At 35.8% G+C, this 15225-nt stretch overlaps 1 protein-coding gene across 1 annotated transcript; it reads left to right on the top strand.

The window, feature by feature from the left end:
• The first annotated feature begins 14 nt into the window (after positions 1-14).
• Positions 15-362, top strand: LOC141665774 (putative mitochondrial protein AtMg00860). Its single transcript, XM_074471755.1, has one exon. The coding sequence runs from the start codon at positions 15-17 to the stop codon at positions 360-362; it is 348 nt and encodes a 115-aa protein (XP_074327856.1).
• Positions 363-15225: the final 14863 nt, after the last annotated feature.

The following is a 15225-nucleotide window of genomic DNA, read 5'->3' as shown; positions in this document are numbered from 1 at the left end:
AGGATGGTATTAAGATGGATCTAGTAAAGATCGAAGCTGTGTCAAAGTGGGAGCAACCAAAGACCCCAAAAGAAGTTGGGAATTTTCTTGGATTGGCAGGTTATTATCGAAGATTTGTAAAAGACTTTGCAAACCTATTGACTAAGCTAACCAGAAAGAATGAGAAGTTTATTTGGACTGAGAAAAGTGAAGAAAACATCCAAGAGTTGAGGAAGAGATTGGTGACGGCTCCAGTATTAGCATTGCTAGACAAAATAGGAAACTTTGTAATCTGCAGTGATGCTTCTTTAAAGGGTTTAGGTTGTGTGTTGATGCAACATGATAAAGCTATCCAGTGCATGGTTTGGAATTGGCAGCAATAATGCATGGTTTGGAATTGGCAGCAATAGTGTTTGCATTAAAGCTGATGAGACATTACCTATACGGAGAAATATGTGATATCTACACGCATCATAAGAGTTTAAAGTACATATGCACACAGAAGGATTTAAATATTAGACCGAGAAGATGGTTGGAATTGATTAAGGATTACGATTATTCCATTAACTATCACCCCGACAAAGCCAATGTAGTAGCAGATGCCCGGAGTAGGAAAGAAAAATTGAATATGATTGAGATCGCTGAGGAAGTGTCAAACAAATTAAAAAAGTTGGAGATTGAAGTTCGAGTACCAGGAGTTGATAAGGAGCAATTGCATGAGTTTACTTTCCATCAAGAACTAATGGAAAAGATTAAGAAGTGTCACGAAGAGGTAATGGATCATAGAAATATTTTGGCTTATTTTCATCTGCGGTATTGTATCATTATTTGTGTAATCGCGAAATAAAGTCGTGCTTTCAGTCAAAAAAGGGGGGCACATGTCCTTTTATTAGACACGTGGCCTAATCTTAGAGAAGGGTGGATTAGTCGGTGTTGTATCATTTTAATCAAACAAAAACATCAATCTCTTATCTCTCTAATCAATCGATCTCTCCTCTTCCACTCTCTGTCTCTCTTGCGCATATCTCTCCTCTCTCACTCTTTCTCTCTCTCGTCTTTTCTCTCTGCATCTCTCCCCTCCCCCTCTATTTCTCGGGCTGTTCTCCTCCGATCGCTGCCTTGGTTACTGGTTCATTTTTCGGTGGCTTGTCGGTGTTGTCTCCAATTGTGGGTACATGTTTATATACATGTATATATCGATTATGATGTGTTTTTTATTGCTTTGTGTTTTTTCGGCGGCCTGTTGCTTGTTTCCGACAGTTACTGTGTTGTTTTCTGGTCCTGGCCGCGCATGTACTGTGTTGGATTTTGGAAATTTTCCTGCAAAAATTTTATTGATTAATTTAATGAAATTAATTGAGATGCATGCGGGAAATTAGTATTTATCGGTGAAACCCGCGAACGGAAACCTGAGTTGGGTACCTCCAGATTTTTCCGCCGTCAGCAATGAGCCTCGGCGAGCTGACGGTGGACCGTGATGTATTAACTGAGTCCTAAAAATTATAAAATATTATTCCATAAATTATTTTTGGAATTTGAATTAGTCGGGTCGATAAATAGTAAATAGTTGTCAATTGATTAGTAAATTAAAATGTGTTGATTGTGGTGATTGTGTGTCGATCTGAAATCGACTTATAGTCTGATAAATAGAGAAGGTACTGCCCGATTTCCGAAAAAATATTGTTTTGGAAATTCGGGAACATATCCTTTAATTAATAGAATTACTAATCGATTCATTTGTTTGTATAATTATATAAATCGTTTTACGAATTTAAATTATGATACGAGAAACTAACTCGGATTAGTGTGACCCTGAGTTATATTTGATTGAGCGTTACTCAGATAAACTTACTAATATAAGTTAGTCGGTTTATCTTATTAACGATTAATTAAATATAAATTCGGTTCCGCCAATTAAAGGTAAATTTTGGTACCAAGATTCCAAACAGCTAGTAGTATGTAAATCAATTCGGTGAAATATTTTGCAAAAAGAATTCTAAAACCCTATTTCCTGTATCAAGAGTTATATATAAGTACTTTCTAAAAATAATTACTGAACTGATAAGTGAGCCCTATCTGTTTTGTATGTCGAGATAGTTTGTATAAATACGAGTCGGGTTATGAAATCGTAAGGGTAGAAATGATAGTGAGGATATGTTAAGCATAAGAGATCGTCTAATTTAGGGTATTTCGATTCTTTAGGTTCCAATCGAAAGACCCAAGTCCATAGGTCGGTTTAAGGATAACCTAGTGTTCCGTAGTTAAAGCTCAGCAAGGCAAGTACCTCTCACCATATATTTTATGGTTCAGTAATCTGTATGAATAAATTATTGATTTAAATTTCGTTTCGGAACAGAATGTTTTGAGTTACCTATCCCCTGTTGTTATAAATATCTGTTTAAATTATGTTTTAGAGGAAAAGTAACTTACTGAAATGCCTATCTCGAATTTGTGATTGCTATTGGAAAATGTTTAGAAATGTGCTGTTAAATCTTATGATAAAAATTGTTTTAAAAGAGATGGGTATAAATGGATTTGAAAACTTGATAAAAGGGATCAGATATCGGAGTTGCGTAAGAGGCCCGTAATTCGGTAATGGCCCAGCGTGGAAGCGTAAGAGGCTAAGTCGGTTGTGCACACTATTTGAACTGATTAGTCCAGCGTAATAGGGACCTAGCTAGTCTCTAAGTTTCAGAACACTTATTCTGGATGGCCGCCTAGAGCCGTCTGGTGTTGATAGACTGGTCAGTTATTTTCACTTGTGAACATCCAATGTATCTGATTATGGTTTTGTGGTTCCCATAATGGAACAAATGGTTTTGTGGTTCATGTAATTAAATAAGTGGTTTTGGTTTTGGTTCTTGTAATGGAACAGATGATTTGGAAATGGAAATAGCATGCAAAAATTGGACTCTGGTATTTGAACAACACTTGATTTATGTTACGTTTTAAAGAGCATGCTAGTTTTGTGGATATTCAGTTTTCTTATTTTTCCTGGGTTTTAAATGTGAATGATTTTATGATTTTCTATTCGTGTAACCGTTTAACATAAAGTTTTATATTATGTTTATTCCTATATTAGTACTGTTGTGCAATTAGTTGCTCACCCTTGCAAAATTCTATACATATATATTTCAGATGCTTAGGGATCGAGTCCCTGCTAGAAGATATATTGTTAACCGTAGCCAGGGAAGAGTATCAGCTCCTCCTCTATTCAGATCCTATGAGGTAGTTTAAGTCAGACCAGATATTGGGTCTGTTGAGTTGCAATAAGAGTATATTTGTAACAGGATTATTTAAATAAGCAGTGGTGTAATAATTGAGTTACCTAGATCATACTTAAACCTGGAAAAGATCTTGGTAAGGGGGTCGTGGTTATGTAATATTGTAAGTTGGTTGTATTATATTTCTAATTTATTATTGTTTGTGACGTCAACTCTTGACCCTGGAGTTGAGGCCGTCACAAATATATTCAGCCTCGACTTGGAAGTAGAAACTGAATTATGTTTCTTACTAAACTAGGACACAAGCTTGTTTCCTATAAATTGATATGTTCTTGTTGAACTTTTCCCGTCTATTTTGCACCCTGCATGATCTGCATCTGAATAACCAACTAGATCAAAGCTAGAAAATGCCAAATTTTGGTGTATCCTTGAGATATCTGAAAATTCTCTTTATAACTACTAAATGAGATTCTCTAGGATCAGCCTGAAATCTAGCACAAAGACAAGTAGCAAACATTATATCTGGCCTACTAGCTGTCAAATATAAAAGTGAGCCAACCACGCCTCTATAGTTTGAAATGTCCACAGACTTTTCAGTAGTGTTCAATTTAAGTTTACTGGTAGTGTCCATGTGAGTTTTTGCTGATGTGCAATCCATTGAGTCAAACTTCTTTAAAGATCATGAATATATTTAGTTTGACTAATGAATATTCCATCACTAACTTTCTTAACTTTTAAACCAAGAAAGTAAGTTAGTTCTCACATCATGCTCAATTCATATGTACTTTGCATCAATTTGGCAAACTTCTTGCAAATTTTCTCATCTGTAGAGCCAAAAATAATATCATCTACATAAATTTGAACAAGTATACTAGAGCCATTAACATTTCTAAAGAAAAGAGTTTTGTCAACAATACCTCTTGTGAAATTATTTTATAAAAGGAACTTTAACAAAGTATCATATCAGGCTCTATGTGCTTGCTTCAATCCATAAGTGCTTTCAAAAGATAGTAAACATAATTTGGAAAGTTGGGGTCTTCAAAACCTGGAGGCTGACTAACATAGACTTCCGCCTCTAAATCTTCATTCAAAAATGCACTTTTGATATCCATTTGATAGACTTTGAAATTGGCATGAGCTACATAGGCTAGAAAGATTCTGATTGCTTCAAGTCTTCCAACTAGAGCAAATGTTTCATCAAAATCTATTCCTTCTTGTTGATAGTAGCCCTTAGCAACCAATCTAGCTTTATTCCTTATGACTATACCATTCTCATCCATCTTGTTTCTGAATACCCATTTGATGTCAATAGAATTCTTTCCTTTAAGTTTGGGTACCAGCTTCCATTCTTTATTCCTTTCAAATTGGTTTGGCTCTTCTTGCATAGCTAAAACCCAATCAGGATCCATCAAAGCTTCTTCTACCTTCTTTGGTTGTTCATGTGATAGAAAGCTAATATACAGACATTCATCTTGAGATGTTTTCCTAGTTTGTACTCTTGATGTTGTATCACTATTGATCACTTCAAATGGGTGATCTCTTGTCCATTTTCTTTGAGGTGGTAGATTGGCTCTAGATGAAGTGGTCTCATTAGTGTCTCGATGTGTAACTGAGTGTTGACTAGTTGACACTCCCCCCGAGTTTGTGGATTTTTGATTTGAAGATGGGGTTCTGTTAAACAATGATCTAGAGTTACTTTCAACTGATGCTGAATTCTGCCTTTCAACGGATGATGCACTATGTCTCTCAACGGATGTTGCACTTTGTCACTAAATGGATGCAATATCTTGTATTTCAACGGATGCTGCACTATATCTTTCAACGGATGCAGCACTCTGTGCATCAACTGTCATTCCTTCATTTGAATATAATTTTGAATATTCTTTTGTCATTGTTTCTAGATCACTTTCATCATCATTATCATCACAATATATGTTACAACCGGTATTTCTAAACCCTATCTATATATAATTGTGTTTATATAATTAAAATTTAAATTGTTTGGAATTATAAATGTGGATGATCTATATGACTGAGTGCCTATAAACTAAGTGTTTAATGTATTAGTTTATATAATTTTTTTTGAAAAGAAAATCTTATCATTTAGTATTTTTAAATGATAATCAAAAGTACTTCATTTTATATGAAAAATCAATTTTAAAAATCTTTTAACAATAAATTCTCAAATTTTATTTTTTAAATTTCTAAAATCATAAGCTATTTTATGATATTTATTTTATGATTTATGGAGGTGCATTTATATTTATAAAAATTGTTTTATATAAATTAGTTGATTTTTAAATTGCAAATTACTTAGTTGCCCATGCATGCAAATACCCTCCAATTCAATTTAAAGGGCATAAGAGACCGTTCATACCTCACTAACCTTCTTCTATCCACCAAAAGACTAAACTACCCTTGCATGCACTTTTGATTGGTTATTGGAGAAGGGCACTTTAGTACATTCCAAATTCCACTATTGAATTAGTGCATGATGAACCATTAAGAGAGGAGTTAATCCAAAGCCACACTCCACTCAAACTCATCATTTTCACTCTCAAATTTTCTCTCCTCCCCCTCTCTTTTTCTTCATTCGGTCGAAGCCCCTTCCCCCATTCCCTTCAATTTTTCTTCATCAAATCCTTGCCATTCTAGTGTAATTCCATTAACCATTCATATAATATACACTTTACAAGAAGTTCCATGCTTAGGAGATGAAGTTTAATGCTTGCATGCCTTGATTTTATGTGATTTCCAAAGAGAAACTCTTAATTCATGTGGATTAAAGAGTTCTCTATGAGATATACTTTTTATATGCATAAACTAAGTGTTTTCATGAATAAAACTCTTTTAAAACCTTTGCATGCTACTGATCTTTAGTTTTAAGGTCATATTCTACTTTGCATGTTAGAGATAGGACATTATTTTCAATTATAAACATGTTATATATGCTCTTCTTTTCGAAAATGTACATGCATGCTTAGTTTGTGTTAAATTCGACCGTATATGTGCTTAAAACGAATTGTTTCCCTGATATTATGCTTGATCTTAGTTTTTAAAAGGTAGTGTGCATGATCTTTTGAAGTAGTTAAGTATTTTAAGTCAAATTTATGAGCTAATAACCCTCTTGTTTAGTCGAACTTGATTTAGTGATCATCTTGAGTTGCATGTTAAGTTTTATTTTGTATGTTGGTACTATAGGGCATGGATGATCTCCATTATTGGTTGAGGCCTTCGTTTAGAGTCTTATAGTAGTAAATTTTCCTTGGTTGAGATTTAATTCGTGTTTAAAGTTGGAGTTAAGGTGAAAAGGCTAGGATAGAATCCTAAATTTTTTTCCAAATTTGCATGTGAGTTTTATGTTGATTTTGAATGGGCATTTCTTAGGCATTGTTAGGCCCAAGCCATGGGGAGTTACGAATTGGGGTATAATTGAGTCTAGAAGTCACAAATTAGATAAACCCAACCATTTAGTGAGGTGCACACACCAAAATTTAGAATATGTCCAGCAGGGGACAATTTTGTTGCAACTTAGAAATGAGGAGTTTTGACCCTGTCATGGGTAGGCCCTCACTAGGCCTTGGTTAGACCTAGTTAGAAGGAGTGTCAGAGGAGTTTTTCCATCCATAGTTCATAGGAATTGAGTTAGAATCATGTGTCATAAGTTAGTGCAAAACAAGACACTTTTCTGTCCAGAAAATAGGGGAACAATGGACTTTAAGATTAGGCCCAGGTAGGCCCAAGCTAGGCCCTTGAGCCACACCAAGTTTGAGAGTTGTCTCATGGTCAGAAGAGTCTAGTGTAGAAGTTTTAGAGGTAAACTTGAAGTGTAAGGGTGTCAATTGTACTCTTAAACCCATTGGTGTCACCCTGAAATCACTATAATGAGCAAAATCACTTAACCATTAGTTTTAGGGAACTTATTAGTGAGGCCTAGGTTGACCACCATAGTTGTAAGATATTATGAGGTCATAGAGTTTAAGGCCTAAGTCAGGGTCCATAAGAACTTGATGGTTTAGAAAAAGCTACTTCGAGTTATGATGACGATATTAAGAGTTTTGGATAGTTTAGCATAACTAAGTGACTTGAGTAAGTGGAGTGAGATCATCCAAGCCTAGTGATGCAATATAGTGTGTATGGATATATTATTATGTACTTAAATGTGCTATGTGAACATGAGTGGCTATGTGAACTATTATGCTTATAAGGTAATTATAAGCGTTTATGTGTATATAGGCCTAAGTGCCAATGTGCGTAATTTCGGTTTATAATTAGGTTGAATTAGTGCGTATATATTATAATGAGGATATTATTATTTTGTGTAGGCTCTCGAGACGAGGGTAAACTTGCCATTAAAGTCATGTGAAGCTCTAGTTGCTCCCACCTGCCAGTCGAGTCAAGCCTTTCTCAAGGCAAGTATTTCAACCTACCTTTTTATTTATAAAGCAAGATAGTGTTAGCCCAGCTTTTATATATGATGCTAGTATTCTAATTCACCTTGATATATATGATCCAAGTAGTTTCAAATCTATCTTTCGTATTATATGCAAATGCCATGAACCATCAAGTATCTATTGCAAGTAGTTTAACTTTGCTTGGAGATTTCTATGCAAGTAATTCAAAAGTCGTATCATGCTAATATACCAAGTAATTATGATGTGGAACCCTATGAAAGTTATACTCAGTAATCGTATCTTGATACCTAAAAATCAGCTATCCCTTAAAAATCGTTCATGATTGCTTGATAACCCTATTCTTACTCTTAAAACATGATACCCTGTTATACTTTGAACTGATGCTCACCTTCTTTATATTTCAATACCTATGTCTTATCTGGAACCATTACATTGAACCTAGTTTGACTTTGTTCCTTCTTACTATCCGATAACCCTGCTAAATCACATTGTCAAATTCCTTGTGAATAGAAACCTTGCAATTCCCTTGATAAAGTAAGTCTAGTTGATCATGGCCTTGAAATTTAGTGGACCTATTCCTTGTGCTTTAAAGTTGATCTAGAACCCTTGATAAAGATGCTCACTGTTTAAGAAATTAACCGTCACTTGGCATCAGTTTTTAAAATAAAAAGTTAAAAAGTGGATTTTCAGTCCCAAAGGGGGACAAATACTTTCTTTAAATAGTGGGTCTGGACTGAGACGCAAGTCCTTTCCGCTCTTAATTTGTAGGCTTAAAGGTTGCCTAGGGATCCTATTAATGTTCTAGAACCCAGCGAGGTTCGGGTTACTTCACCGGTGATCACCGGCTGTAATCCGTAGCATCATATAATGGTTTTGAATGGTTTTATTACAATTAAAGATGCCATCATCCTGAAAGTTTATCTCTTGATACTATATTGTTGAATCTTTCAATTCCATTGTTAATGTATTATTCTTGTTTATATATATTATTGTGCTTGTTGAGCTTTTGGATCACTACTTGCTTACCCTGATATTACAGCTAGAAGATATGGTTAGATTCAAGTAGACAGCGCGTAAGACTTGTGATGTCGATTCGTATGTTCGAGCTTAGGTAGTTAGTGATTTTGTGTGTGAGGACTCGATATTGGAATCAGGTTATAATAGTTATTAGTGTTGGGCTGATCCAAACCCTAAACTGTAAAGATCTTGGATTCAGATGTATTTACTTCCTTTTGGTAACTAATATAATTAATCGTATATTATCTTTTGTAAATGTTTGGGGCGTGACAGGTTTTGGTATCAGAGCTATGGTTTAGAGTCCCTGGACAGCCCAAATAAGTTATATATGTATATAGGTTTATAGAATATTATACGAGAGTGTAGGTATAGGATATTCAAGTTGTTCGCTACTAATTCTCTTATATATATATGCATTATTTGGCAGCAAAAGGGCGCATTCCTTATCATCTTCTGAACCGTCTGACACAATTACTTTTCCGTGTATGCTGAGTTGAGGCGTCAGTTCGACAGGCTTCAGGGAAAGTACGATCGAATGTTAGAGCAATTGAAGAATGTGTATCCGGACAACCGAAACTATGAAGGAAAGCCTAAGGAGTAGATGACTGCGAGACTTGAGACCTTGGTTCAGTACGTTAACACTAAGCTTAATGAGATGCCATCACACCGAGACCGTACCAGCCAGTATACTATCCAGATGATTGCTGATGAGCTCTAGTGTATTGTGAAGATGCTTCATGAAGAGAAGACTACCGGACCCCGTTCTGATGGAGTGGAGCCTTAGTTCTTTCCATTATCTACTTTTCATGTCGTTCTATTGTTGGACTTTTTAGAATTCCCTATTGTTTCCTTAAATTAAGCATGTTATCCCTAGATTCAAACTCTATTCCAATCTTGATGTACCTGGACCCTAATTTCGATAATTATGCATTATCTTTCTATTTGCTTTCAATTGTTCTTATGCTTTTATATGCATCACCCTTATTGTTTAATTTGAAACCCGATTGAATAAATATAATGACTTGTGACACCATAACCATGAATTTTTCTGTATTGTTCATACCTGTTTTGATATAACTTTTATTTCAGGATCATGCCACCTCAAAAGAAGAACCCGACAACAACTTCTACCACAGATCCTAATATTCTTCGACTTCTGGAAACCTTACAACAACAAACAAACGCTATGCTCAACAACAACTAACTCTTCAACAAAAATTCGAAAACCAAGATAACCGTGAACCACACCAACCACCTGATCCACCAATACCACCTCGACAAATTGTTACTTTCAAATCTTTTCAGAATGTGAATCCACCTACATTTCATGATACCACAGATCCGGTAATAGCTAATACATGAATTAGGGAAATGAAAAGAGCTTTTGAATTGGTTCAGTTAGGAGAAGATCAGAAGATGCCATATGCTACTTATTTTCTGAAAGGGGAAGTCCTCTATTGGTGGGATTCAGTGAAAGCTATGGAGACAAATCAGCCGGTTTCTTGGGAAAGGCTTAAGAGGTTATTCCAGGAAAAGTATTACCCTAAGTACATGCAGAATCAGATGGAGCTTAAATTTCTCGAATTGAAGCAAGAAAGTATGTCTGTATTGGAGTACGAGAAGAAGTTTACGGAGCTGCCAAGGTTTGTGACGAAGTATACCAACACTGAGGAAGAGAAAGCAAAGATTTCCAACAAGGATTAGAGCCTTGGATCAGAGATAGAGTGGCTATGTTTGAGCTTGATACTTATGATGGAGTAGTACAGAAGGCTGCTCTGATTGAGAGTAATGGGATACAGTCAAGGAAAGAAAAGGATAACAAGAAGATAAAGGTTCCATTTTATGGAGAGAAGTCTAAAGCTGGAAGTTCACAAGACAGGAGTGTGAAAATGATTGGATTCCACAAAGGCAAAAATTTTCAGAAGAAGGGAAATTTGAACAAGAGACAAGATTCTAAGGGGGACAACCAGTCAAGCCAAGGACAAGTTGGAGAAAATCGATTTTAGAGACCAGAGTGCAAGCATTGTGGAAAAAGACATCCAGGAGTGTGTAGTTGAACATGACATGCCATAGATGCAATCAGAAGGGAAACTTGACTAACGAGTGTAAGATACCGAAGCCGGGAGTTACATGCTATAAGTGTGGTAAGACTGGACATATAGCTAGGGAATGCAAGTCAACCGGACCAGTCAAGGCTTTGATGAACGTGGCAAGTACTAGTGCAAGCATGCCAGCTCAGGTATTGGCATTACCTCCACCATCTACCGCAACTCTGCAAGCGACAGCAAGGACATTTGATTTAAAGATGAAGGACGTTGTTCAGAATTCTGAGGTGATAACAGGTAAACATTTAATGAATAATATTGAAGCTAAGGTATTGATTGATTCTGGAGCTACTATATCTTTTATATCAGAAACTTTAGTTGATAAACTTAAATGTGATAAAATGACCCTGAACGAGGTAATAGATGTGGTAATTACGAACCAAGAGAAGATTCCTGTGAGTTAATTCTGTGCTAAGTGTGAGATTGATATTTCGGGGCATAAAGTTTCATCAGACTTGATACTTTTCAAGTTAGGGGAGTTTGACATAATCTTAGGCATGGATTGGTTAGGGAAGAATAACACCCAGATAGATTGTAAATCTAAGAAAGTATATTTAAAGACAGAGATTGGAGAGAAAGTGGTATTTAAGGGTCAAGAGCGACTGTTTCTTACAATCATCCAAGCTAAGAAATTGCTTAGGAGAGGTTGCGAATCGTTCCTAGCCTATGTAGTGGATTCAGAAAGAGAGAGCCTCCGCATGAAAGATATCCCCGTAGTCAACGAATTTCCAGATTTGTATCCAGATGAACTACCAGGTTTACCGCACGATCGACAGATTGAGTTTGAGATCAACCTTGCCCCAGGCACGGAACCAGTTTCGAAGGCACCTTATAGAATGGCACCAGCAGAAATGAAAGAGATGGTGAGCCAGCTACAGGAATTGTTGGACAAAGGAGTGATACGGCCAAGTACGTCACCATGGGGAGCACCTGTTCTATTCGTAAAGAAGAAGGATGGAAGCATGAGGTTATGTATAGACTATCAGGAGTTGAATAAGATGACGATTAAGAACCGTTACCCGCTACCAAGGATGGATGATTTATTTGATTAGCTGAAAGGAGCTAAATGTTTTTCCAAGATTGATTTAAGATCAAAATACCATCAATTGAAGATCAAAGAAGATGACATCCTAAAGACAACATTCAGAACAAGATACATACATTATGAATTCATAGTAATGCCTTTTGGGTTGACTAATGCTCCTACAACATTTATGGATCTGATGAACCGGGTATTTAAAAAGTATTTGGACAAGTTTGTAGTGGTATCCATTGATGATATTCTTATATATTCAAAGTCAGAAGAAGAACATATGCAGCATCTATGGTTAGCATTGGAAATACTCTGACAAGAGAAGTTGTATGCCAAGTTTTCTAAGTGTGAGTTCTGGTTAAAGGAAGTTCAATTTTTGGGACATGTTATTGGAAATGAAGGAGTCAAAGTGGATCCGGCAACGATTAAGGCAATTATGAGTTGGGAGAGACCAAAGACACCTATGGAAGTGCGAAGTTTTCTAGGATTGGCGGGATATTGTAGAAGGTTTGTTAAAGATTTCTCAAAAATCACCACGCCATTGACTAAGTTGACTAGAAAGAATCAGAAATTTGAATGGAATGCAAAATGTGAAGATATTTTTCAAGAATTGAAACAGAGGTTGGTTACAGCTCCGGTACTAGTATTACCAGACGATCAAGGAGACTTTGTGATTTTCAGTGATGCTTCATATAAGGGCCTGGGTTGCGTGCTAATGCAACACAACAAGATGATTGCGTACGCGTCAAGACAGTTAAAGCCACATGAAATGAAGTATCCTACACATGACATGGAATTAGCAGCTATAGTATTTGCACTTAAGATCTGGAGATATTACCTTTACAGAGAAAGGTGTGAGATTTACACGGATTACAGGAGTTTGAAGTATATTTTCACTCAGAATGAGCTCAATATGAGGCAAAGGAGATGGTTGGAATTAATTAAGGACTATAATTGCTCGATAAATTATCATCCTGGAAAGGCAAATGTGGTAGCTGATGCTTTGAGTAGGAAAGAGAGGTAGAATATGGTAGCGGTATCAAAGGAATTATCTGGAGAAATCCTGAGATTTGAATTAGAACTGTGTGTTTGCGGAAAAGCTGAGGAGATTTGTCGTACTATGACTTTTCAGCCATCATTGTTGGAAAAGATAAAGAAATGTCAGGAAGAAGTGATGAAACAGGAGAATAATCAACAGACCGGAGAAGAGATTTGTACTCAAAGGGATGAACAAGATATATTAAGGTTTTCCTCAAGAATTTGGATTCCTCATGTGACTGAATTAAAGAATGAGATATGCAAGAAGCTCATAATTTTAGATTTTTAATCCATCCGGGAAGCACCAAGATGTACCAGGACTTGAAGCAGAACTTTTGGTGGCCAAATATGAAGCGAGAAGTAGCAGAATGGGTTGCGAGGTGCTATACTTGTTAGAAAGTGATCAAAGACCAAGTGGATTAATTCATCCTTTAAAGATTCCAGAATGGAAGTAGGAAAACATTGCCATGGACTTTATAGTAGGATTACCACGAACGAAATCTGGACATGACACTATATGGGTTATAGTTGATCGCCTTACAAAGTCGGCACATTTTCTTCCGATTAACGAGAGGTCTTCATTAGACAGATTGGTCCACCTGTATGTGCGTGAAATCGTATTACGACATGGCATACCTGTATCAATAGTTTCTGACAGAGATCCATGATTTAACTCAAGATTTTGGAAGCAATTTCAAGAAAGTCTTGGCACCAAGTTGAATATGAGTACGGAGTATCATCCGCAGACTGATGGTCAAAGCGAGAGGACAATTCAAACAATTGAAGACATGTTGTGTAGCTGTGCGATTGATTTTGCGGGAATTTGGGACGACCACCTGCCATTGGTAGAATTCTCCTATAACAACAACTATCACACCAGTATTGGCATGCCACCATACGAAGCTTATCTCAAGGTTGAAGAGTCAATGTGGGAACTAGAGTTGGATATGCGTAGCCGGTATCCTCACTTATTCTCCTAGATTCTGAGGACAGAATCCTTAAAGGGGGAGAGGATGTTACGATCGGTATTTCTAAACCCTATCTATATCTAATTATGTGTATATAATTAAAATTTAAATTATGTGGAATTATAAATGTGGATGATCTATATGACTGAGTGCCTATAAACTACGTGTTTAATGTATTAGTTTATATAAATTTTTTTGAAAAGAAAATCTTATCATTTAGTATTTTTAAATGATAATCAAAAGTACTTCATTTTATATGAAAAATTGATTTTTAAAAATCTTTTAACAATAAATTCTCAAATTTTATATCATTAAATTTCTAAAATCATAAGCTATTTTATGATATTTATTTTGTGATTTATGGAGGTGCATTTATATTTATAAAAATTGTTTTATATAAATTAGTTAATTTTTAAATTGCAAATTACATAGTTGCCCATGCATGCAAATACCCTCCAATTCAATTTAAAGGGCATGAGAGACAATTCATACCCCACTAACCTTCTTCTATCCACCAAAAGACTAAACTACCCTTGCATGCACTTTTGCTTGGTTATTGGAGAAGGGCACTTTAGTATATTCCAAATTCCACTATTGAATTAGTGCATGATGAACCATAAAGAGAGGAGTTAACCCAAAACCACACTCCACTCAAGCTCATCATTTTCACTCTCAAATTTTCTCTCCTCTCCCACTCCTTTTCTTCATTCGGCTGACGCCCCTTCTCCCATTCCCTTCAATTTTTCTTCATCCAATCCTTGCCATTCTAGTATAATTCCATTACCCATTCATATAATATACACTTTACAAGAAGTTCCATGCTTAGGAGATGAAGTTTAATGCGTGCATGTCTTGATTTTATGTGATCGCCAAAGAGAAACTCTTAATTCATGTGGATTAAAGAGTTCTCTATGAGATATACTTTTATGTGCATAAACTAAGTGTTTTCATGAATAAAACTCTTTTAAAACTGTTAGGTCCAAAGGTATCGTAGAAGGGGGGTTGAATACGATACCACCAATTAATTCCGATTCAAAACAAGTTCTTAGTTTATGCCGGAAAGTAAAAACACAACACAATTCAAGGAATATATTTCGATTGATATAAACCTTAATGTTGCTACAATCTAATCAATTGATTAGCTTCTACAGAAATTTCAACAGCACAACAGTACAGTTACAAAGCAATTAATATAAACTTGAATGCTCTGTAATGCTCTCCATAAAAGCTTCTCAGTTTGCTGGTGAAGATTCCTCTTTTGAATGAATGCTGAGATTTTTTGTTTTATTGTAGACTTACAATCAAATTGAATATGTGGCTTCTTCTGGTCCAAGCATTCTAATTTGCTGCATTTCAAAATAACCCAAGTCCCTAGTAGTCGAATTTGCATTCCTTCTTAGTAGTCGAATTTGAACTTGATGAAATTCGACTAGTAGAATATAGAAG

Source organism: Apium graveolens, chromosome 6 (assembly GCF_009905375.1).
Source record: "Apium graveolens cultivar Ventura chromosome 6, ASM990537v1, whole genome shotgun sequence".
NCBI lineage: Eukaryota > Viridiplantae > Streptophyta > Magnoliopsida > Apiales > Apiaceae > Apium > Apium graveolens.
The sequence above is the reverse complement of the archived record's forward strand: the minus strand, read 5'-3'. Positions and strand labels throughout refer to the sequence as shown.